Source organism: Myxocyprinus asiaticus, chromosome 16 (assembly GCF_019703515.2).
Source record: "Myxocyprinus asiaticus isolate MX2 ecotype Aquarium Trade chromosome 16, UBuf_Myxa_2, whole genome shotgun sequence".
Classification (NCBI taxonomy): domain Eukaryota; kingdom Metazoa; phylum Chordata; class Actinopteri; order Cypriniformes; family Catostomidae; genus Myxocyprinus; species Myxocyprinus asiaticus.
In genome coordinates, this window is record NC_059359.1 from 18,269,445 (window position 1) to 18,294,734 (window position 25,290).

The window sequence follows — 25,290 nt, forward strand, 5'->3', positions numbered from 1 at the left end:
CGCGGGAGTTCATTGATAACATAGGAAGAGGGAATTCATAGAAGCAGGAGTTGTAAACACTGGAGAAGTAAGTGTCATTATAGGGGTAGTCTTAGGCTAAATGACTGAAATTGTTCCAATCATCGGTTTCTCTTTTTTATTCGATTTTCCGGTCGATAGCTTACAATTTAGCGCTTTAAAGCTGAAAAATAACTATACTGCCGTGCAGGTTTCTAGTTGGCATGAGTGATTTTATTGTTTTAGTTTTTTAAGAAAATATTAAACAGTTTTTAGATTAGATATATGGGAGACATAAAAATTTCAAATACACAAATGTGGGATTTGTCTGCTGTTAAATGTTTTTGTTGTTGTTGTTGTTGTTGTTGTTGTTTTTGTAATAGCTCCTGGGTAGTGAACACAATGAAACCAGACTAGTTTAGCATAAAATAATGAAAAAGTATAATGAAGGTAGATATTAACCTTTGTTCTTAGGACTAGTGTCAGATCGGGGCAAGTTGTCACGTGTTTTAAATGTTATAAAAGTATAAATTAAAATATTTTTTGGCGAAAAATATTCGTTACATTAATTGTGTTGTTTCATAATTGTGATTTTTTTTTTTTTTTTTTTTTTTACATGTTTATATTTAGTTGAAAAGCCAATAATAGGCTTTAACGGCCTATATTATTAAGCCTATACCAGTTTCCAGGTTCCATTGTGACAGCTTAGCTCATATAGTGTCACAACATGCCCCGCTATTTTGTCTACATATGTTGAGCTATATATTTTGTTCTGGATAATAAAGTTGGAAATGTAGCCAAGACCTTAAGGTACAACGTAAACCACAGGAGTAAAAGAGTTGACAGCCGTTTCTTTTATTACTCAATCAAATTTGTGGTTAAACCAGTTTTATCGGAGTTCCATTAATTGCATTGTCTCTATCCAGCACTGTTCCTGGTGGTCTGTCCCATGCTGTTGACATGGAGGGCGAGTTCTCGCAGTCCCTCACCCCACCTTTGTCTCCCTCTGCACTTGATCATTACTGTGAATCTGCTCCCAGTCGGCCCCCCTGCTTCAGCTGTGCATACGAACCAGGCAGAGAAGAGGCAGGAAGACTCTCATCAAATGGCTATATAAGCAGAGGAGCTCTCAAGAGGTACTTATTCCAGCTGTCTTGGAACTGTATGTTGTTGTTGATATTATAGTGCTATAATGGCTCTGTGTGAACCTGTATATTAAACCTATATCCTCTTACCTCCATATTTTAGGCTGCTGTTAAAGCTTGATCCAGCTCCTGCAGATTTTGAAGGGGACACGGTTGATATTTTAGACTTTTCATGGGTGACAGAAACAGCGCTGGTTGAATCTACCAAACTTCTGTTTGGCTTGTTCAGGTAGGAATGCAGGCGTGTTGTCTCTGAAGAACTGCCATATTGTCTGCTGAAACAGGAAGTCTGCTAATTTGACAATCTGTCTTTCCTCCCAGACAAAAGGTATTAAAACTGGAGTCGCTTGTGCAGTCCAGCTCGCATGATTTTGGTAAGCATTAGGAAACAGGCAGGAAAACTGGTTAAATTCCAATTATACCCAAGCATCTGAAAACATCAGCATCATGCATCATATTCTCACTATTTCCTGCATTTCAGTGTGGAGGGTCTTGCACAAATATTATTCAAGCTTTTCCTTTAAAGGTGAAGTGTCTAATTTTTGCGCCACTTGTCACCCAAGAGAACAGAAATGGACAAATAGATAGTGTGGAACTAATGTTACTGTGTTGGGCTGGTTGCAATGCTCTGTTTGTTTCAACAATGTTTCCATTCTGCCAAAGAGCCACAGTGTTACACTTTTCAGGGGAAATCAACCTAAAAATGGCTTATTTATAGCAGTCTGAGTATATTAATCTGAGAAAATAAAAAGTATTTTAAAGGCATATTCCGGGTTCAATACAAGTTAAGCTCAATCGACTGCATTTGTGGCATAATGTTGATCACCACAAAACAAATTTTTTTTTTGACTCGTCCTTCCTTGTCTTAAAAAAAAAAAGCAAAAATTGAGGTTACAGTGAGGCACTTATAATGGAAGTGAATGGGGCCAATTTTTTGACAGTTTAAAGGCAGAAATATGAAGCTTATAATTTTATAAAAGCCCTTACAATAATTCTGCTGTTAAAACTCATGTATTATTTGAGCTGTAAAGTTATTTATCTCATTTTTAGAGTCGTTTTAAGGGTTGTTGACATTACATTGTCATGGCAACAAAGTTGTACAATTGGCTCTAACTTTACACAGAAAAGGTAAGAGATTTTATCATACTAAATCATGTTAACATGCATTATGTTTATGTATTGTGGCTATAATTTTTAACCTGTGAGTATTTTAACATTTACGGATTGGCCTCATTCACTTCCATTGCCTCAAGTGCCTCACTGGAACACATATTTTTGCTTTATATCATTTTTTTTTTTTTTTTTTTTTTTTGTGGTAATCAATATTATGCTGTTGAATGAGCTTACCTTGTATTGAATCCAGAATATTCCTTTAACAAAGAAATAATTACAAACTTCAGCTTTAACTGACTTCTATTTATAAGGTGTAAATGAATGAATTACTGTATTTTGACACTTTTAGGCCAAGCGAGCAGTCTTCATTACGAGGCAGAAGAACTGAGACAGCAGTGTGCACTTTTCCTTAGCTATGTGAAAGTCTTCATTTACAGGTACACATTTTACAGTGCTCCAGGGTTTTTGTGATCTCTCTCAAACTGTGCTGTGGATCGGTATTTCACATTAGTGTAAGAATATCCGAGACAGCCTTCAATAGAAAAAGGTTTCACAGTATGTATTGATCTTCAGGTTTTTGGAGCCTTCACAATCCCTAGATGAAGGTCCTGTTCACCCCTATAAAGATCTGGAGGCTCAGCTGCCCTCCGTCCTGCTGGAAGAGCTCTTTAGTATCACATTGCTAATTGGAAGACTCAAAGATCTGCCAGCCAGTGTCCAGAGTGCTTTTACAATTCAGCATCAGGGCAAGGTATAACAACAGTAATGTTTACACCTGGTATTAACATGTGTATTCTGTAACCACTTGTGATAATGTTGATAAAGCAAGAAAAAAGTCAGCACAGTGTTGCTCCTAAAAAGCAAATTGCATAAGTGTAAGAGCATCAAAAGTCGAGAAATCTATATTAACTAAATCTCGGATGCCCATTCTTCACATGAGTTTTGTCACTGCACGGTGATGCCAGGCATACAGAAAATGCGAAGATATTCTGTGAAGTCTTGTGCATGTATACATGGGCTTTTTCAAATATTTTGATTGAATTGTTGTTTTCTACTACAGCTGCAACTTGCTGGTAAAGTTTAAAATCTTTATTTTGGCACAATGATTGCATGTTAGGTGAGCAGGTGGTCTTTCACAGTTGTCTGAGATGCATCAGGACGCATTAACATTACACTACAAATGCAATGTGGTCACGTACATTTTTGACTACCTCTGAATAAGGTTTGAGTAACTGGATCATAAGACATTTTGGCCCCTGTTTACCTATAATCAGTGTTGTCCACTTTTTATCATATCACCCAAGATGGATGTTACTACCAAATGTAAACAGGGCCGTAGAGAGGGGATGTAAGTGACTATGGGAACTAAGAGTTATAATGTTGTCCCCCCTACAGCTCTTTCCTCCAACTTGGCAATTATTGCATCTGCACCTGGACATCCACTGGTCTGTGCTGGAGATCTTGCACCTGTTGGAGCAAAGGATGATGGGTATACGGCATTAGATACAATCTGGGTGAGATTCGTGAGGCCTGTAATCTGGAAGGGTAACGATAAGGTTGTTCTTGTGATCCTGATAGGTCAGATAGTTTACGCACACCAGTTCATGAATTTGACAGGAGAAACACTCACCAACATCAGTCTGTTTGAGGACCAAGTCAACAACTTACTCAGTGATCTCATTGGCCTGGCTATGAACAAATACAATAAGGTGTGTTTTAGAAAACATGTCATAAAATATGTTCTGAGAGCATTGGAGCATAAAGGTATGGTGGTAAAATCATTCTTCATTCTTTCTCTTTCTAGGTGAGACCAACAGAGGCTCTGAACACCCATCACTATCACTGCCTCTGCACTAAGGAACTCTGGATTCTTTTCATCCATTTACTGGAACACAGGAGCAAAAACATACACACTCAGGTCAGCACACACACACTCTGTAAGACACTAATCTTTCAGATTCTATTTGTGTTTCTGTTAGACTGATGTAAATTTTGCAATCATTTCCTTCAGTCTTTTTGGAATTATGTGAATGCCCTACTCCAGACTGTTCTTAAGGGGGTTCCTTCTGGATACCGTGACCCTGGGCTCCCCATGCACTGTAAAGACCCTGAGGGGTTCACCTGGTGGCTGCTCACACACCTGGCCCAGCTTGGAATACACAATCGGAACGGAATTGTTCAACAGGAGGTAGATTGACACTGGCTAGTAGGCTATCAGATGAGTTTTAGCATGTTGCATGCAATTTTAGCTTTAGAAATGTCATTAATTCTAAAGATAAACATTACTGATAAGATAAAAGGCTGAAGTTGTCAGTTTGTTGTTCTTTCAGAAACAAGTTGAGGATAATTGGGGGTTTGTAATTGAGCTACTGAAGTCTAGCTGTGATCCAAAGGTAATGGCTGGGTTTAAAATAATATTGAGTGGTAGTTATTTGGTTAATGTGCTTGTTTGTCTTGTTGAGTGTTGTATTTGTACACCAATCAGCCACAACATTATAATTACCTGCCAAATATTGTGTAGGTCCCCCTTGAGCCAACAAAACATCGCCAACCCGCATCTCAGAATAGCATTCTGAGATGATATTCTTCTCGCCACAATTGTACAGAGCGGTTATCTGAGTTACTGTAGACTTTGTTGGTTCGATCCAGTCTGGCCATTCTCTGTTGACCTCTCTCATCAACAAGGCATTTCCATAAGCAAAACTGCCCCTCACTGGATGTTTTTTTGTTTTTGGCATCATTCAGAGAAAATTCTAGAGACTGTTGTGTGTGAAAATACCAGGAGATCAGCAGTTACAGAAATACTCAAACCAGCCCATCTGGCGCCAACAATCATCCATGCGATTATCTAATCAGCCAATCGTGTGGCAGCAGTGTAACGTATAAAATCATGCAGATATGGGTCAGGAGCTTCAGTTAATGTTCACATCACCATCAGAATGGAGAAAAAATGTGAACTCAGTGATTTGGACTGTGCCATGATTGTTGGTGCCACGTGGGCTGGTTTGAGTATTTCTGTAACTGCTGATCTCCTGGGATTTTCACACTCAGTCTCTAGAATTTACCCAGAATGGTGCCAAAAGCAAAAAACATCCAGTGAGCAGCAGTTCTGTGGACAGAAATGCCTTGATGAGAGAGGTCAACAGAGAATGGCCAGACTGGTTCGAACTGGCAAAGTCTATGGTAACTCAGATAACCACTCTGTACAATTGTGGTGAGAAGAATAGCATCTCAGAATGCTATTCTGAGATGCGGGTTGGCACTGTTTTGGAGCACGAGGGGGACCTACACAATATTAGGCAGGTGGTTTTAATGTTGTGGCTGATCGGTGTATCATAATGGCTTTGGTAGATACCTTTTTGCAGTGTGTGAACTGTGTGTCTTTTAAAATGCAAATATCAATGTGATTATGTTTCAGAAAGCCGCACAGGAAGAGAAGATTCGAATGGTAGTTCATTGCTGTCTCAGTCTCAGCTTGATATGGGGCCCGAATGTCTGTGCTGTCACAACACTCTGGGAATATTACAGTAAAAATCTAGTATGCCATAATTTAAAGTTCATATTTATATTTTATTCCTTCTTCATTTGTTGGAGTCATTACATTGTTTTATTAGTACTAAATCAGATTTTTTTTCTAGGGTTTCTATTTGAATTTGAATAGTATTTGATGAAGACTTGGCATCAGTGCTTAGTGTAGACCACACTTAACCCTCCTATGCTCTTCGGTCATTTTTGACCGAAATCACTTTTGCTGATGGTTTCCTTTATCTGAGTGGTACAAGACTTGGTGACTTTTCCTCCATTTGCCATCTGAACAGACCAAAAAAATGTGGGCATGATTCGAAAAGTCTAAGTGGTCGTTAAAAAATGACAACGTGAAAGAAGTTTGTTTGAAATCTTTGCAAATGTATTAAAAATAAAAAACGAAAAAAAAAAAAATCACATGTACATAAGTATTCACAGCCTTTGCTCAATACTTTGTTGAAGCACCTTTGGCACCAGTTACAGCCTCAAGTCTTTTTGAGTATGATGCTACAAGCTTGGCACACTTATTTTTGGGCAGTTTCTCCCATTCTTCTTTGCAGGACCTCTCAAGCTCCATCAGGTTGGATGGGGAGCATTGGTGCACAGCCATTTTCAGATCTCTCCAGAGATGTTCAATCAGGTTCAAGTCTGGGCTCTGGCTGGGCCACTCAAGGACATTCACAGAGTTGTCCCGTAGCCACTTCTTTGTTACCTTGGCTGTGTGCTTGGGTCGTTGTCCTGTTGAAAGATGAACCTTCGCCCCAGTCTGAGGTCCAGAGTACTCTGGAGCAGGTTTTCATCAAGGATGTCTCTGTACATTGCTGCATTCATCTTTCCCTCGATCCTGACTAGTCTCCCAGTTCCTGCTGCTGAAAAACATCCCCACAGCATGATGCTGCCACCACCATGCTTCACTGTAGGGATGGTATTGGCCAGGTGATGAGCAGTGCCTGGTTTCCTCCAGACATGATGCTTGCCATTCAGGCCAAAGAGTTCAATCTTTGTTTCTCATGGTCTGAGAGTCCTTCAGGTGCCTTTTGGCAAACTCCAGGCAGGCTGTCATGTGCCTTTTACTGAGGAGTGGCTTCCGTCTGGCCTCTCTACCATACAGGCCTGATTGGTGGAGTGCTGCAGAGATGGTTGTTCTTCTGGAAGGTTCTCCTCTCTCCACACAGAAATGCTGGAGCTCTGTCAGAGTGACCATCGGGTTCTTGGTCATCTCCCTGACTAAGGCCCTTCTCCCCCGATCGCTCAGTTTGGCTGGGCAGCCAGCACTAGGAAGAGTCCTGGTGGTTCCAAACTTTAGTTGTAGAAACATCTCAAGGATGATCAGTGGAAACAGGATGCACCTGAGCTCAATTTTGAGTGTCATGGCAAAGGCTGTGAATACTTATGTATGTGATTTTATTTATTTTTTTCGTTTTAAATTTTTAATAAATTTGCAAAGATTTCAAACAAACTTCTTTCACGTTGTCATTATGGGGTATTGTTTGTAGAATTTTGAGGAAAATAATGAATTTAATCCATATTGGAATAAGGCTGTAACATAACAAAATGTGGAAAAAGTGAAGCGCTGTGAATACTTTCCGGATGCACTGTACACACACAGAGAACGAAGATCAAAGGACAAATTCTGAGTGACCCCAGTGTACGAAAGTACTGTGGGAAAGTTTACACTTAGATGCAGGTGCCTCACCTTCCAGACAAGGTTATGAAAACAAAGACATTTTCCCACAGCTCTAAACAGAGATCGCCGTGGGGAGTGACAAAACAAGTTGAGAAAATGTATGCAAATGATGAGTGGCATTTGCGAGTGACTACCAATGATAGTGAAGACAGAGTAGCTTACGTCAGTTTGATTCATATATTGATGTAACGCTCGTCTTGTATAATGATATGATGCATTAAGCACTGCTGCAGGTTATATAAAATGCTCTCCCCTGCAGAATGTGCATTTTTAGAGGCAAAAGAACTGATTCCTTGTCAAATTATTATGATATCTTAGTTTTATCTACAGTATCATCTGTAAACAGCATTTCAAACGCTACTATGGCCAGTTGTGCAGTACACCAATAACGTTAGAGCGGCGGCAGCAGTAGGAATGCCCACCAGCGACACAGATCACAAAGTTTAGCGACATGCCGCCCGCGGTGTGAACGGTGCTTAAGTTGTAAATGTGGCCTCGTCGAACCTTGCTCACAGTTTATTCTGTAGCAGCACCATGGCGAATCGCATCTAACAGCCATCTAATGGCTATTATTGTCACTACATGATTTGAAGTCATTGTTTCTATATTTTGTTCACCAGATGGCAGCAACTTCCCTCCAATATTTCACATTCTCATATTTTCTTAATGTTTCAGCTTCTAGAAGTGTAGGTTTTTACTGTACTAATGTTTCATAAATGTGCTTATTTGTATATGCAAATTAATGGTAAAATGTAGAAATGTACATGTAAATAAGATACAAATTGCATAAAATCTCAGAAGTAGTGCATACTTGTATTGTTATTACTTCAGGAAAGAATAAATGTCATCATTATTATCATCAAAATCATCTTTGTTCTTTCTGTTCAAAAATGACCAGGAGGACCAATGGTAGGGCTCATTTCTGGATCCCATTGGAGGGTTAAGCTTGATCAGTGTGTAAGACACCCTTCCATACTATTCCTAATACAGCACTCTCTCTTCTCCTTTGATTTGCATGCAGAATGGCTCTTTCACCGTGCCCTGGTTAGGTGTTTCGGGGCTGGGCAGTATCAGCAGGACTCCCCTCACTCTGTTGCAACAGGCTAAAAGCTGCTGTAGCCCAGCCTCAATCAGCTCCAGCATTCACGTGCAGCTTTACCGCTCATCCAACTCCTTCCATATCTTCCTGCATATCTTGGCCCTTCACCTGAGCCAGGAAAATGCTGGCGGTGCCCCCTGGAGACAGATCAAGGGCAGGTGAGAAGGGTGCAAGAGTCATGAAGATTAATTTTGCAAATGTTTATAGTTTCTCTCTATTGCAACTTTGTTTAAAGTTGGAAAGGTACACATTTTCTCTAGTTACCACTGCATACTGTTCTCAGATCTGTTGTCAGTCTGGTTTGTCTGTGGTGGGGTGCCAGTGAGAGGCTAAAAACTGGAAAAAATCTGGATAATTAATTTTTCTGTCTGGACCATGCTCAGCTGTGTGTCATGCACAAAGGCTAATAACCTAACGAGCATAGTGGTTAATTCACCTTAACACAAGCATTCGGGCTTCCAGCAGTGACGTGGTGGGGGCTGACTTGGCTGGCTCTGGGACCACCCCTTCCCCCCATGACAACACACACAAACACATGCCACACAGGGAGGTGTGGGCTGTGCTGATGGCACTCTGGCTTGGAGCGTCCTCGGTGGGAGGCATGGTGCATTAATGAGATCGGCAGGGTGTGCGCTCAAGCTCGTACTCTGGGAATGAGCAGCATCTGCTCGTGGCAGGGGAAAAAAAGCTGTCCGGTATAAACAAACAACCAAACCGACAGATGAAAAAAAAATGCAAACAATATCTTTGGGAACCTTCCATTCGTCTTTGGCTTCTTCTTTACCTAGGGTGTAGTCTCGTGTAGCCAGACCTTTTGTGGCAATAGATCTGTTCCATAAGATGGCTTATTTTGTTCAAGAACCAACAACTTTGACAGGAAGAGCTGTCTGACTGACATGCCAATCAACCTCTTTAAAAATAATAGTATTGATTCTAATAATAATGTAATAGACCTACGAAGAATTTTTTTTTTTTTTTTTTTTCAAATAATGTTGTAGCGTTACTCCGCAAATGACTATTTAAAACACAAGGAAAAATCTTAAAGCTGCACTACGTAACTTTGTGCTCTCTAGCAGCGTCTGTGTTTGAAACTTAAAATTGCAAGCTATTTGCAGGAGAACACTAAACGTGATTCGTGTTTCGCCACTGCTCTTCTGGTGGATGAATCATGATTTGAGCTTACCTGGACATCGCCTGTGTGTGATCATAACTGGAAATATATAATGTTATACAATGAAACATTTAAAACTGAAATATTACTTGCTTTGATGAAGATAAACAACACTCGTATTCACATATTTTGAATGAATGAATTTTACACATAGCTCTTTTCTGACACTACACTCAAAGCGCTTTTACATAGAGAACAGGGGACTCAATCACCTCAATCACTACCAGTATATTTTAATATAATGTTTCAAGTGTTTTATCTGCTATTAATGTTTGTATTGTACTACACTTGTCAATTTAAGAGGTGATACTCGTGATATGGCTGATTCCAGTTCAATGGAAGACTTTTATTATTTTTGTTATATTGTACAGCCTCAGTTGATAATGCAAGTGAACTGTAATACTAAAATAGTCTGTCTATGAATGCACACAATAACTCAGTAAACTTAAAACATAAAACAAGGATTCAATAATGATGGGGAAAAAATATACTTTATTAAACATGAAAATATGCTTAAAAAGGCAATATACCAGTTAACAGTCAATTTCAGAAGTCATAAATATTAGTAAACATGTCACAGTAACTCCCCCCGAAAATGTAGATACACGAGTTAACACACGAGTAATGTTTGATTCATACAAGCATGACAAGCAATATTAGCTTCAAAAATCCTACCAGACAGCATATCCAAGCATTAAAGCAGGTAAACAATGTCGCCAAACAGATAACAGATAAACATCCATCCAGATTGTTGCAATGCTGTCTGGAACAGTGTGAGTGTGACTGAACTGAACTGTAGTTTGTTTCTTCTTTTTAATGGCTACTCGCAAACTAAAACAGTGCATTACCACCATCTACTTTTTACGTGGAAACGAGACAGCTGGCTCTTCTTTCCTATGTTCACGGACGTGACGTAATGACGCAAGGATGTACGTCATAAGCTAGCGATTTCGCACCAAATCGAAACAGACAGCTCAAAATACAAATAATTTTTATAGGCTTACCTTAGTGAATCGGGGTAAGGAAAGAACATTGTTTTGAACACTGATTGTGTATGTATGTACTCAATCAATAATGGCAATTTGTTCATTTTTAACAAAAAAACCTTACATAGTGCAGCTTTGAGTACAGAACAGTACAGAATGCAGAGTGCAGACTATTTCACAGACATAATTTAAAAAACAAAGCCAAATATACAGTTCTGCTTGTGGATATCTAGATTACTTGCTAGTGTCTCAAACAAAACTCTGAATATCTTAAAGATTTGATGGTACTAACCTAACAAACTGGCAAACGCAGTGATTATTGCATCCTGAAAAGCCCTCATTGTATCAACCCAGTACCTTGTAAACAGGACTTTTTCTCCAGGCAAATGGAAGCTGTGTCAAGCCAGCCAGTTAGATTAGTTTTGCATGCAATATGCATCGGACGGTAGTGAATGGACTGTGGGCAGTCCATCTGAAGCCAAGACTTCATTAGGTCAGTCTATGAAAGCTTGTACCACATTGTCGTCGCGGCTTCTATCTATAACGGCAATGCGCCCCGTCTCCCTGTAGCCTTCCATGATGTGTTTTTACCCAAACATTAGATGAATGCTCGAAGGCCTGCTTGTAGTGCAGTATGTTTGTTAAGGAACCTGCAGGGTTCTGTTTGGGGCCAAACACTCAACACTAGAAAGAGGGGGAGCGGAGGGGGTCAATATTGATTTCTCCTCCTGTGCTGCAGCAAATTGAGCCGCACATGACAGTGCAGCTACCACTGTGTGCCTGAGTGTTTCTGACATTTAACATGGTCTTTTAAAGGCATTTCACTGTGGTGCCTGGAGGATCAAACAACACTCACACACATACAAACTTGCACACACTGCCCACAGGCATGGAGATTTCCAGGAAGACTTGGTTTCTGGAGCTTTGCTGTGCGAGGAGGTTAGCACTGAGTCGAGTACTCTGGTTCGAGTGAGAGTGTCATTGAAATGTGTTCATGGGTCCCAACATGTTTTACTGCTTTTTAAAGGTATTGGAGCATTTGTGTGGTGGTTCATGAAAATACGCTGAAATGAATTAAATATTGATCAGTCTTGAGGCCACAAGGAAAAATTGTTTGTAGATGTTGATTGCCGAGGTGGGTTAGGTATTGCCCACTACCTCATGATATGCTACATCATAATTGGATAGTGACTGAAACTGTGGCAAGAGACCCACCCTGTGTCTCAGCTCCCCAGCTCCCTGTGTCGTGAATCAGTATATCATGAACACGAATTCGGGCACTGGCAAGGGTACTGATCCACTGAACTCTGACTTATGAAGATAACGAGCTCCCGCGTTTAAATGCAGCTGGTGTTATTCAGCAACATAGCTGTATAAATGACACTACTGTGCATTTTTGTTGTATATATTAAAACTTACTGTGTTATTATGAATTATATAATTTTTGTATTGTAGTTGTGAAGTGTATTTTTAACATAAAAAAAAGCATCTAAAAACTATTTAAAAGATTGTTTCCCTTGCATGGTCATTATTATGTATGAAAGACATAACAAACGACATCTATTTTAAAGACAAAATAAGGCTTTGACTTCATAGTTTTACACTTGTACTTGTCCTCTAATGACTTAAAAGACTTTAGAAGACATGACAAGGTTTCCGGTACGGAAACATAGTGAGCAACGATGCTCCCTGGTTTTTACGGTGCATTTTTGGAATTTTTTAGGGAGCAAACGTTTCGGTGCACTGGAACAATTTTGCGATTGAGACAGACCTAGAAATGGCTGACTGACCGATCAGTGGCCTGACTACTGAAATAGGGAGCTGATTGAGATGCACCACCAGAGTGTCCACGAGAATAACTGAATCTTTGGGATACGTTTCCGCCTCATAGAAGTGTATCTGGCCGAACTGAGAAATGCAGATTTTCCGCTTATTAACCGACCGACGACTTCATTAATTTAACTTTAGGAACTTGTATGAAATTACACATAAAGTAAATAAAAAAACATAAATCTAAAGATTTGTTTGCAATGTTGTGAGAAAACAGGTGCAATATATTGTAGCGTTAAAGTCCACTTGTGTAAATGCTATTTTGCATTTTTGTAAAAAAAAATTTAAATGACAAATTACATTATCAGCATAACAATTTGAGTAAAATTGTAAAAATGTACATACATTTTTTATTTTCTTTGTATTTGGTGTGTCCCCCTTTTGCTTTAATGACACCATGAACTTGAGCTGACATGGAACCAAATGATCCATGTTGATGATCCATGTTATCCCAGCATGATTTGGGAATCTTCCAAATAGCATCTAGTGTGCTTTAATGGAAGCAAGGATGTCTGATCTTTCCTACAAAGAAGTTGACATGGTCAAGGTCACAATTTTGCTTCTTTGATTAGTGACTTAGGAATAGTTTTTTAATTTTTTATTTTTTTATCTTAAATATTTCTTGTTCATTTTCAGGGATGTAAACTACTCACCTTTCAGCTAAAGTCACCTTTTCTGAAGCTAATTAGCCCAAATTGTTTGTTAAATTTTCTACATTTTCCTTATTAAAATCACTTGAAAGGGTTAATTTTTTAAAAGCTTGAACACTTTAAATACAACAAAAAGCTTTAAATACAACAAACAAATCAACTGAAAATATACACCTGGAACACCTGCTATGACTTTCTAATCTTTTTCATCTCTCAAGAGTTCGCACCACATAATAACAATTATTTTGTTTTCATTTGTTTGTTTCAATCGTAAAACTTTCCAGGTTCAAATGGATTTTGGATCACAGATTTTCAATTTGGACTTTTGAACCCCCACTGTATATTAAAATGTGATGTTCACAGTGACCAAATATCTCTCACCTGTCCTCTCCGCAGACTCTATTCAAAGTTCCACCAGAGGCGTATGACGGAGCTCTCTGATTCAGGCCTGTTGCACTTTTTGCTGCTGTTCCTGGTCCTGGCGCAGTGTGCCGAGCTGGAGGACGTGGCCAGCCGAGCATGTGACTTGCTTGCAATGCTGCCTGCTGACTCTACGCCCCCAGCCCTGCGTGCGCTGCAGTGGAAGGGCCAGCTGGCTCTCGTACTGCTGTATTTAGAGAAGGGACTAGATGCTGGCCCGTTGGCTGAGCAGTTGGCCGCCTACTTCAGCCAAGCAGCCCACGAGTTTTACCTGAAGACCACCGAGCCTTCTCGCAAGCTCGCTCTCTGGGTTCCACTTAGCACATACCTGGAAGGGGTGAGTGAGGTGTTTGAAACGAGTCCTACTCTTACGCTGTCAGAAGAGAGGCTTCTGAATGAGGGCTTTGGACTGCTGCTGCCCGCCTGCCGCCAGTTTGAACTCAGCACTGCTTTGGGCTTCCTGCAGACCGCATTGGCACAATTACGGTAAGAGTACACACACAAATACACACTTTACTCTTAGACATTAAGATATGTTACTTCCAAAAACAAACACACACGGCCCCTCCAAGTGATCCCAGAAGCTTATAGATATGGCTCCCTGGCCCCTACACAGCTCAGATCTATCCCCTGCATCCCCTGTATGTTGACAATGACTTGATTATGCAGTAGTTACTGCACAGCGTGGAGATAAGCTTTTCCATTGTGATCAGAGCCCCCTTCAGGTCACCTGTGGATCTCTTGGGTCCCGCAGCACCTGGGTCAGCCCGTACAGTTGCTGGAAGAGAGCTGTTTTGAGTTTCGGCCCAGGGGTACCGGGACTGGCTGGAAACCGCTAAGTGTGGAGTGAGCTGAGGGAAGGACAGTGTGTGAGAAGAGTTCATGGCAGGGACATTGGTGTGCCTTACATGGCTAAAACAGTCAGAGTCGGCTAGTGTGCAATTGAGTAAGTTGTCTGTGCATCTCAAAGCATGGCAGCTGAGAGAAACTTTCAATAGTATAAGTCACACCCTTGTATCATACAAAATGTGAACAGACACACACACACTCCTCCAAGGTAAAGAGCCCACTCCTTAAGAGCACATTCTTCTCATTTTACCTATCTAACTCACTTTAACGCTGCTAATTCCCACAATTCCCAGTCAGCTTCTTGGGTTTTGAGGCCACTTATTTGCACATTAATGGGCGATAAAACCAAGACAAGCAAGTTTCCAGAATGAGCTTGCATATCCACCAAGATCCTGCTGACCCAGTTTAAAGGGACGTGTTGCTCTTAGACATGTCCCCACAAATTACTCTTAATTTCACAGCAGTTCTGTTGTATCGCTTTTATAAATGCATTTTCACTCACAAAATTAATGCATTATTATGTGGTCTGCTAAATTGAACCTTGGCTTCATTATGGCTGTTAGGCTGGAGATGGCATGTGCAAGCCTTATGTGAATTAGCCAGCTCGCTGCTACAAGCCAACGTAAGGCAGACTGTAACTGACAGATGATTTATACAGATAACACGGGCCAAGCTCTAGTCACACTCTAATACTCCTCATCGCATTTCCTGCCACGATCCTGTGTGTGTGGGCAGTGGGATCGCAACGGTGACCCCTGCAGTACAGTGGCGCCTTTGCCAAGTGACTAATCGAGTTTTCGCAAACGATTAATCGGGTTCCTTCCTCCCGTGCTTTCAATGCATGCTCTGTTTCCCCACAGAAGAATGGAGGTCGTGTGGACACGGAGGACAGGGAGGGAGGTGATGAGCATTATCTCTGTGTTTCTCTGTTTTTAAGAAATGAAAATGCATCAACACAGCAGGGGATGTTTGACCAGACATGACAGTAACAATTAAAGTCAAACTCACCCAAAAACACAAAACAGATTTTAAAGAATGCATGAATTCTTGTGAATTAAGACTAAAGGCTTATAAATTAGTTTGTTTGTGGCTTGTCTTTGTAGAACTTCTTCACCAATGCTGCATTGGAAACTACATTTAATAAGATTCATTTAGCAGTTCAATATTTCATATTTTGCACACTCACACTACATTAATTGCACAGACATATCCCCTGAATGCATTACTAATGGGAACTCTTCAGTTCAGAGTTTACCGAGGTTTACTTTTTTTATGCATTTGGCAGACGCTTCTATCCAAAGCGACTTACAGTGCATTACAGGTATACATTGTATCAGTTTGTGTGTTCCCTGGGAATCGAACCCATGATCTTAGCGTTGCTAGCACCATGCTCTCAGCTCTTCCAGTTGATCTACAGGAACAATACAAGGTTACTTCAAGACCTTCAAAACTTTAAAGACCCCATGAAATGGTTTGATGAATACCTGTTGACATATTTAGAATTGAAACAAATTAGAAGATGTTTTTTTTATTTTTTTAGGTTAATAGCCAATGGCTTTTAGTCACATCCAGGCAAAACCATGATTTGCTATAGGGGGGAGGGAACATTCTCATTCTAGAGAGCATTTTATTGGACAAAAATTTCTATATGCCCCCATGCACAAATTGGATCAATATTTTTGGTCTGTTTTGCGGGGCGATACTGAGATATCAGAGCTTATGTATTGTGTCAGATAGTGTGCTTATTTGAGTGTGTGATTCTGTGTGTCAGTTTACATGAGGTTGCCTGGTGTGTGATCCTGTAAATCAGTGTGTATGTTGCAGGGGTGTGTGTTCAAAATCTGTGCTGCAGTCCGGAGAGAGATTAAATAAGTCTTCAGATGGTATGGTGTGTACATACGGCGTATGTGTAAGACGCTGCAGTGAGAGGATTAAGTGGGGTCTCTGACGATGTCTTGTACAATGAGTGTTGATGGGTGTGAAAGGCCCATTCCGCCGTGGTAACGAGGCTAATGAATTCACTCTCTAATCGATTGTCTCAGCTCTCCGTGGATTAGATGCAACCTTGCTGGAAGGCGCAAAGGTGTGTGTGTGTGCACGCGTGACGCTCACACCAGCTCTTCCCCGGCACTCTCACTTTCATCGCTGAGAATGACGGGACAGGAGGATCATCTCCAGTCTAAATGAGATTACAGCCCCTTCAGCTGCTTATCTGAGCTAATGCCAGCCACTGCGGAGCCAGACTCGCTCTCTCAGCCGTCCATTCAGACCCAACCTCACAGCTACTGCCAGGCCACTGAGGAACTGCTTGCCCCACACCACCACACACCGTCTAATCCCTCTGTCCAGAGAGATGAGGAAAATTCACAGAGGAGAGGGCAGAGGGGGCTGGAGATAATACAGACAGAGGGAGAAAGGCAGCAATAATATTTTAAAATAATAGTTCACCCAAAAATGAAAATGTTGTCATTTATTCAACCTCGTACCGTTCCAAACTCATATGACTTTCTTTCTTCCATGGAACACAAAAGAATAAATTTTGAAGGATGTCAGAGTCACTCTTTTCCATGCAATTACAATGATTGGGCACAATATTTCAAGTATTCTGAAGTAGGAAGAGGGGGTTGATATTTTTAACAACCTAACCTGGAACTTAATCCGTTTTTCTCTTTCATTCTTTAAGGAGAGTTCACCAGCGCAGTGGCCAGCTGTCTCACTCCGTAGACTCTCCTGGTTGGGCTCCTCTCCCCAGCGTAGCTAAAGAGCGCCACCAAGCGGTGGCAGCAGCACTCTGGTCTCATTTCTTCCCATTCCTGTGCAGCATGAGGCTTTCCCAGACCCCTCCACCACAGCTGGCAGACGCTGCAGCAGGTCAGGGAAACTGGGAAAATGAACACTTGTTCTCTCAGGGGCTTTCTTTGCTTTGCTGCCTTTTCTCTGTAGACTCTGCTCTAAAAGAGCTGAATAGAATGGAACTGCATGCGTGTAAAGCCATTCTGCTGCACAGATGTGGGACAATTCACAAAAACTCATCTGTGTGTCTTTTTTTTGGGGGGGGATTGACGTTTTTTCCATTTTCTCCCTCTGTCCCACTCCCCTAAAAGTACCATCCTTTTGAGAGAATATTTTTAATGGATATTAGCACTTCCACTTAATCAGTTATCGGTTCTTTAATATCTTTACAGATAAAGCTACACACATACAAAAAGACAAAAAGTGGCAAGTCTAAGATTTCAAAAGTCTTAAGTTACATTAATTCAATGAAGAGCCTTGGACAAGTGTATATTGCCTGTATAACAGCTTAAATAAATTAATTGTTGTATTTGCACAATATACACTCTTTACCTTCAGAAGATAGTGATGAATAATTTAGTTATTATTGTGTCTTAATGAAGAAATAAGTAAATAATAAATAATCAATTATACATATTGGTTATTGAACCCTCAGACACACAATCAGTCAGTAGTGGTCATGAAACAACAATATTGGTCAATCTCTACCATTTTTTGAAGTTTAAAAAAAAATAAAAAAATCTTATAGTATTTTATGTTATTAGGCTTCACACTGTTGGCATTAGACATGCCTGGCTCTGCCCCTCAAAACCTACAGCCCCACCCCATCCAGTCCATAATGCAACTCTTTGGCTGGGACGAGATGCTCCACCCCCTGCTAGTAACCCACTATCTAAATCACCTGCTGCAAAATGGGTAAGTATTTCTTCCCCATGTTCTCTTTCTTCTCATGTGTAGCTTTGTTCCAGACTGGTTTGAGTTTCATTCTTCTGTTTCCCCACAGAGAGCTGGTCAGTTGGGTCAGCTCTGGACCAGGATCAGGTTCGGCCCAGGCTTTGTGTGTGCGTACCTGGATCCGCTGTGTTCTACAACAATATCTCCATAAAAGCCAAGATACCCCAGATACAAGAGCAGGTAAAAAAATCTCATTCGTAGTCCTAATGGGCATGGTGTGGCAAAGTGGTTAAAGTTCGGGGCCAGTAACCAGAAGTTTGCTGGTTCTGTCCCTGCAATGTGTGAGCCATAAGCCACCACCATTGTGTTCTCAAGCAAGGCGGTTAAAGAGATAATTTACCCAAATATGGAAATTTTGTCATTTACTCACTGTCATGCCTTTCCAAACCCTGTGGTAAACCACAAATTGAAACTTTTTAAGAATTTTCACGCTGCTCTTCACACAACATAAGATTTTAGTGACTGTTGTTGTTTACTGAAAGTTGTTATACACTGAAAATCTTCTCCAGTGTAGCTCTCAAATCTAATTCTCACTTCCACACATTCAAATGTGGGACATCTGGGTCATGACATATGCAAGAGCCAATATTGCTTGGCATCACTGACGTCAAACCTGGTGCAACGCATCCTTATGCGCCAAGTGTGAATATTTGCATGTGCAAAGGAGAGTCCGGTACCTCATACAAAGCTTTAACTATAATTTTGTAAATATAAAACAAAACGGCTCCATAAAAGTATAGATTACATGGCCCTGTATCACTGTATGATTTTGTTGTATGGAAAAGAGCAGCCAGAAGATTCTGAAGATCTCTTTTTGTGTCACAGAAAATTTATTTCATGGAGGGTGAGAAAATAACTGGATTTTCATGAATGAGTGAAGTATTTCATTAACCCCAAGTTGTTCACAACTGATACAGAATTAGCATTCTTAAAATTATTTGGGTAGATCAGAGTGAACATCTGTGGAATGCATGTGTATAGGCAGAAATCTGGATGAACAGCTGGCTGAGTTAACCAGACAGGTCCTCCGGCTTCCAGAAATGGAGTCCATACTACAGAGAGTAGGCCTACATATAGCTGCTGTCAAAGAACCCAAACATGCAATGGCAATATTCATTAAGGTACACACATTGAAATGCATTATTATTTCTAGAAGCTCAAATATATACGCTAGACTGAATTTCTAATACTGTGTATATTCATGGTTTACTAGGCTGTGGGTCGTTCATACTCTGAACTCCAGCTCCTCTCTGAGCGCTCTTCAATGGTGTCTCGGGCCCTGGAGTATGTAGGGGACATCCTCAAATACATAAAGTCCTACCTGCTGAACAAGAACCGGGAGGGTCTACAGCTGTCCTATTGGACCATAGGTTAGTGTGCTTTGATAATGTATACTCTGACTGTAGGCATCAGAATGCATCTAACCTGAACTGAATATTTTTGATGAAGTGCCACCAATGAACTTTTACCCTGCAGTTGAAGTCAACATGAAATCAAAATATTTACTTTCTTAACAGACGTTCCTGTTGTTAATGTGAGTGATTCATCAGCACACATTATTTGAAAAAGTTTCTAAATGTATAATATTATAGCCTGTGCCGCCTCTAAAACAACTTTCCCTTTCAATTGAAGAAATCAAAGCCCTCTTATTTTTCAACCCTTCCCATACACTTTTCACAATCCAATTTATTCTTGATGGATAAAATTAAGTTCCACCCAAAATTTTTGTTCTTTTTTTTTTTTTTTTTTTTTAGGCTGCTTGGTAAAGCACTGGAGCCACCTGTTGGCCACCACCAAAGCTCAGCAGCTGCTTTTCCGCATTGTAGATGTGCTTCTACTGCCCCACGCTCTCTTCCAGGAGGACAGTGGCGCACACACTCAAATGCTATCGGCCCTCAAAGACAGCCTGCCTCTCTTCCTCCAGGTGAAACAACCACCACAGGAATGTCCACGTACTGTGCAAATCCAATATAAACTCTGTATTTAAACCGTTAATACTCTGTCTCTCTTTTCTTGCAATATATCCTTGGGCTGTGTATCGATACAGATTTCCCGATTTTATGAAATTCCGATTTGAAGACAGTTTAATTGAATTCTGATTTATTTGGGTATATTTCAGGTAAGATGTCCATTTTGCTTACATATGAAAGCTAATGCTAGTAATTATACAGGGAACATGGTACATTACAAAAAAAAAATTAACAACAGGGCCCAAACTATGCAGTTCAAATGCTATTTATTTAACAGATATAATAATCAACACAACCAAAACTGAAGTAAACTTTAAAGTAAAAAATTATCTTGAGATTTTAAGAATCAGTATCAGGATCTTTCAAATGAAGATCACGATTTAATCGGAAAATCTGTATTTTTACCCAGCCCTAATATGTATATCCTGAGCACGTAGAAAAAAGGGGATACAGAACATACAGTTATTTTTCTATGTGAGACTTGTACACTGCCTGTTTGGATTTAAATATGCAGAGCCTATGATTGGATCATTATTGCAGTGATTAATATGTTTCGGCTGGCAACAATTCTTTTAACCCTAATTAATGCAGTGTGTAGCTTCTCATTTCTTAAACAACCATGTCAGAAGATGTATCCTGTGGTCATGGAAAGGCAAATTATTGGCCTGCATCAAGCAAAGAAAACAACTAAGTAGATTGCTGAAACCACTAAAATTGTGTTAAGAACTGTCCAACGCATTATTAAAACCTGGAGGGATAGTGGTAAACCTTTAGCTTCCCGGAAGAAATGTGGTCGGAAAAAAATCTTGAATGATCGTGATCGGAAATCACTAAAACACTTGGTCACATCGTAAAAAAAAAATCAGAACTATTGAACACTATGTTTAATAGTGAAAGAGCATTTCCAAACAAAATGCGACAAGAATTTACAGGATTGGGACTAAACAGCTGTGTGGCCACAAGAAAGCTACTTGTTAGTGAGGCTAATCGGAAAAATACTTCAATGTGCCAGGGAGCAAAAAGATTGGACTGTGGAACAATGGAAAAAAAGTCATATCGTCTGATGAGTCCAGATTTACCATATTCCAAAGCGATGGGCATGTAAGGGTTAGAAGGGAAGTGAATGAAATGACGCACCTGTCATGCATAGTGCCCAGTGTACAAGCCTCTGGAGGCAGTGTTATGATCTGGGGTTGCTTCAGTTGGTCAGGTCTAGGCTCAGCAACATTATGCAGCAATAAAATGAAGTCAGCTGACTACCTGAATGTACTAAATGAACAGGTTATCCCATCAGTGAATTTTTTTTCTTCCCTGACGGCACGGGCATATTCTAGGACGACAATGCCAAGATTCATCGGGCTCAAATTGTGAAAGAGTGGTTCAGGGAGCATGAGGAATCATTTTCACACATGAATTGACCACCACAGAGTCCTGACCTTAACCCAATTGATAGTCTTTGGGATGTGCTGGAGAAGACATTACGGAGTGGTTCGACTCTCCTGTCATCAATACAAGATCTCGGCCAAAAATTAATGCAACTCTTGACAGAAATAAATGTTGTGACGTTACATAAGGTTGTCGAAACATGCCGAATATGCACCATAATCAAAGCTAAAGGCGGACCAACTAAATATTAATGTATGCAACGTTTTGTTTGGCCAGGCAGTGTATCATCTTAACCAAGGTTGCCTTGCATCTTTAGGGTTTGTCAGTTGCAGTGGGTGTGTCCCAATCTCAGGGTGCGTACCTGAAGCAGCAACTGCACAGTGTCATCTCTCAATACCTGAGCCGCTTCCTCCCAGCCACCCCCTCTATTGGAGCAGTGGTCAATCATCCTGTCATGCTGGCAGCCTGCGAACCAACACACACCCTTCAGGGTGAAAGACTTAGGAGAAGCATTCTGCAAGTGTTGAGGTATTAGTCTCTCCTTTGTTTACATGATTTTACAGATTCTTGACTGTAGAAAGAAATGTGCAACAGAGATCCTTTTTGAAAATAGCAATGGCATCACAATTGTGTTGTTTGGTTCCACTTCTGCAGAGATAACTTTCTTCAGTTTAAAGGCCATGCACCTCCCCCACGACTGGCTGCAGTTCTGTCTTTCCTGTTGGAGCTCCTAAAAAGGAACAATGACACAGACCCCACCCTTCTTGCGATACCCCTCCCTTTGGTGCTGCGCTGTCTGATGCTGGTCAACGAACTACAGGGTAGGCAGGGAAATGCCATGTAACCCACTTTGATTTGATCAACAACAACAAAAAAAACGTAGGAATTTTGGAATACCTGATGATGCACGTTATCCCACCATCATTTGAGAATGTTCCAAAGAGCATCTTATGTGATTCAATGAAAGCAAGTCAGACCTTTTTTTTTTTTTTAAACAAATTATTTAACATGGTTAATGTCAAAGATTTGCTCATTTGATTATTTTCGCTGTGTTCTCAAATGTTGGGCTCCACTGTATATTAACTGGCTTTTAAATTTAAAAGCTTGTGCCTCATTTTACCAAAATACTAATAAAAATGAGTTAATACTAACACATTGTTACCTATCATTTGCAAAGATCAGCTTTGATAAAGACCTCCATACTGCTGCTCAGATTTAAAATGGAGGATACTTAATTGTTTTTAACCAAATCCCTGTGGTGTTTCTCTCAGTAAAGAAACTAAGCACAGAGGTTACACAGCTTATTGTGGAGAGGTGCACCACCGTGGTAGGAGAGCAGCCATGCGAACACACCACAACAATTCTACGGTAAATTACCCTCAAACTGCTCCGAAACCGTGCTCTCTCTCACTCACTCGGAGCTACCTACTAGTTATTTGTGTGTGGTTTTTGTCTTTTACCCAGGGCCTTTGTGGAAGAGAATGAAGGTGTATACGACCAGCAGGTGTATAATGTTCTAGAGGTTGTAGCCGTCATTCACCCCTCCACAGTGACTGCTCTTATTCCCTTTATGTCACTGAGTCTTAGAAAGACAGAGAGCAAGAGAGGTCTGGGAAAGAACTCCTCACTCAGGTACAGCAGCTGTAGCCTACACGTCTGCTTAGAACTGAAAAGAAACTTGACGCTAAAACGCAATGCCAGCCTTTTTTTTTTTTCTTTTTTACAACTATGTTACTACATAGACCCCATTTACACCTGGTATTAAGATGCCTCTCGGTGATCCGGTCACATGTGGTCAAGCGAGACACATTGCTGTTTACATCTAGTCGCTTAAATGCGTCTCCTGTGACCACTTGTGTTTGGATTTCAAGCTAAGGGTCTCTGATTTCATGAGGACATAAATCAATCACTATGTCATTGTTACAGCATGATAATAAACTGCGTAAAAGTCATAAATGACAAAGAAAGCACAAACAAAACCAGTGTGGAGGCAGTCACAAAGAAAATTTAGAGTAAAATTTTCCGTTATTTAGGTGGAGTACCTGTGTTAGCCGAGTTAGCTGTGTGTGCTTTTCATCTGTGCCACTGCATGTTGATATCAGACACACTGAAAAACATCTGTGAAGTTCTCGTGCTTGTGTATGTAACTGCTTTTTCAAATTTTCCGATCAGACGTTTAAAACTCTTTTGTAGCGCAGCATTTGATTGATAGGTGAGGGTTGGTGCCTTGTTGCTGTCCGGGACGCATTCAGGATGGATAAACGGTTAAACCTCAAATGCTATGTTGTCACATGAGCTTATGACTACTGTGTTTTTGTGATCCGCTTACAAAACATTTTAACCATCCTATATGCCATTTTTTTAATTTGAGCGATTTCTTGTGAAACGCCACGATGCTAAACATAACGTACACTAATGTGTACTTTAGGGCATTTTTTACTTAGAATTCCTATATTTGCTGTGCATTATCACATTGAGAATCAATGGGTTCATCCAAAAGTTGAAAAATGTTGCTTTCAGAGGCTTTATATGAAGTAAGGTGCAATTTAAACTGTTCTGAGACCAGTCCAGACAGACTGGAGGTTGAGGCATTCACTAAATAGGGAGCAAGGGAGCATCCTATAGCTCTCTATGCAACTAAGTGCTTTCACACCTAAAATCCAACCAAAAGTTCAGTTTCAGGCTGCAGATAGTGTTTGGTCCACTCAACATGTTTGGCAGACATGGGACAATGGTAATCAGTACATAAAATTCAGAATTTATAATGTATAATTGTATTTTAACGTGGTTGGATGATGCTGGCCATTGCTTTGAATCAGAATTAATTATGCTAATTTCTGATATAATGTCTGTAATGCCTCAAAAACATGAATAACCAACACTCCTGGAAACATATTAAACAATTTGATTAAAAACAAATCTAGCTTGGTATTATATCACAACTTAGTCCCGCAGCCCATGTATATTGCCATCTATTTTTAAGAATAACACTGCTCTAGATTATTATTTATTTATTTTATTTTTGTGCATATTTATAAGGTGCTACTAGTTACGAATCAAAAAGGGAAATGGAAAATGCACAGCGGTCACGCTCGGGTCTCAGGTGGTTAAACCTCGTTTAGACCTGTATTTAGCACTGACTACTTGTGATCAGATCACCCGAAACGCATCTTAATAACAGGTGTAAACGGAGTCATAGAATATTTACGTCAGGGGTTCCTGACCTTTAATTTACGTTTTTAAAGATTTGGTGTTTTTATTGATTCACTTTTTCACATGCATTCTTTTTTGCACTCTTAAAATCTCTTTCTGTTTCAGGAATGGCTATAGGAGGCTGTTGGCCCTGCTTGGAGATAGTGGCCAAGCTGAGATTATTAGTTTAGAAGAAGACTGACCTCAGCCTCAAGTCTGACTCTAGTGCCTGCATCAAATCTCAAACCTCTAATGTACACTATGTATATAATGTGTAGACTTGATAGTGTATCCGTGTCTGGATTTTGTGAAATAAACTTGTTTTTGTTTGATGACCCATCTGTTCTGTGAGCTATATTTCTGAAGATGTGCTAGTGGGTTAGTGGTTCAAAACTAGTTTTGCTTCATTGTGTAGTTTTGTTCTTGGTTTTTTTAGGATTAGGGCATGTCAAACAACCTCTTTGTATACATCTGCCTAATTTGATTAGCATCTGCCCTTGTATAATATGAAATTGTGGCAAAA

The 25,290-nt window shown here is 40.3% G+C and overlaps 1 protein-coding gene across 1 annotated transcript; it reads left to right on the plus strand.

Annotated features, from left to right (window-relative positions):
* mms22l (MMS22-like, DNA repair protein) lies at positions 1 to 25,092 on the plus strand. The gene is made up of 25 exons (XM_051720146.1): positions 1 to 67; positions 924 to 1,133; positions 1,246 to 1,371; positions 1,464 to 1,516; positions 2,605 to 2,692; positions 2,829 to 3,006; positions 3,651 to 3,744; positions 3,834 to 3,964; positions 4,060 to 4,173; positions 4,267 to 4,443; positions 4,586 to 4,648; positions 5,674 to 5,793; positions 8,489 to 8,724; positions 13,600 to 14,109; positions 17,156 to 17,343; positions 18,030 to 18,180; positions 18,269 to 18,399; positions 19,201 to 19,340; positions 19,433 to 19,589; positions 19,974 to 20,143; positions 21,892 to 22,103; positions 22,230 to 22,396; positions 22,847 to 22,943; positions 23,040 to 23,207; positions 24,894 to 25,092. The coding sequence occupies exons 2-25, from the start codon at positions 958 to 960 to the stop codon at positions 24,967 to 24,969; spliced, it is 3,723 nt and encodes a 1,240-aa protein (XP_051576106.1). The 5' UTR covers positions 1 to 67; positions 924 to 957; the 3' UTR covers positions 24,970 to 25,092.
* Positions 25,093 to 25,290: the final 198 nt, after the last annotated feature.

Excerpts from the sequence above, each read along its gene's own strand:
- mms22l (XM_051720146.1), top strand. The coding sequence starts at position 958 with ATGGAGGGCGAGTTCTCGCAGTCCCTCACCCCACCTTTGTCTCCCTCT. Across the intron at positions 4,174-4,266 it reads GCAAAAACATACACACTCAG|TCTTTTTGGAATTATGTGAA; the intron begins GTCAGCACACAC and ends CATTTCCTTCAG. Across the intron at positions 14,110-17,155 it reads ACCGCATTGGCACAATTACG|GAGAGTTCACCAGCGCAGTG; the intron begins GTAAGAGTACAC and ends TCATTCTTTAAG.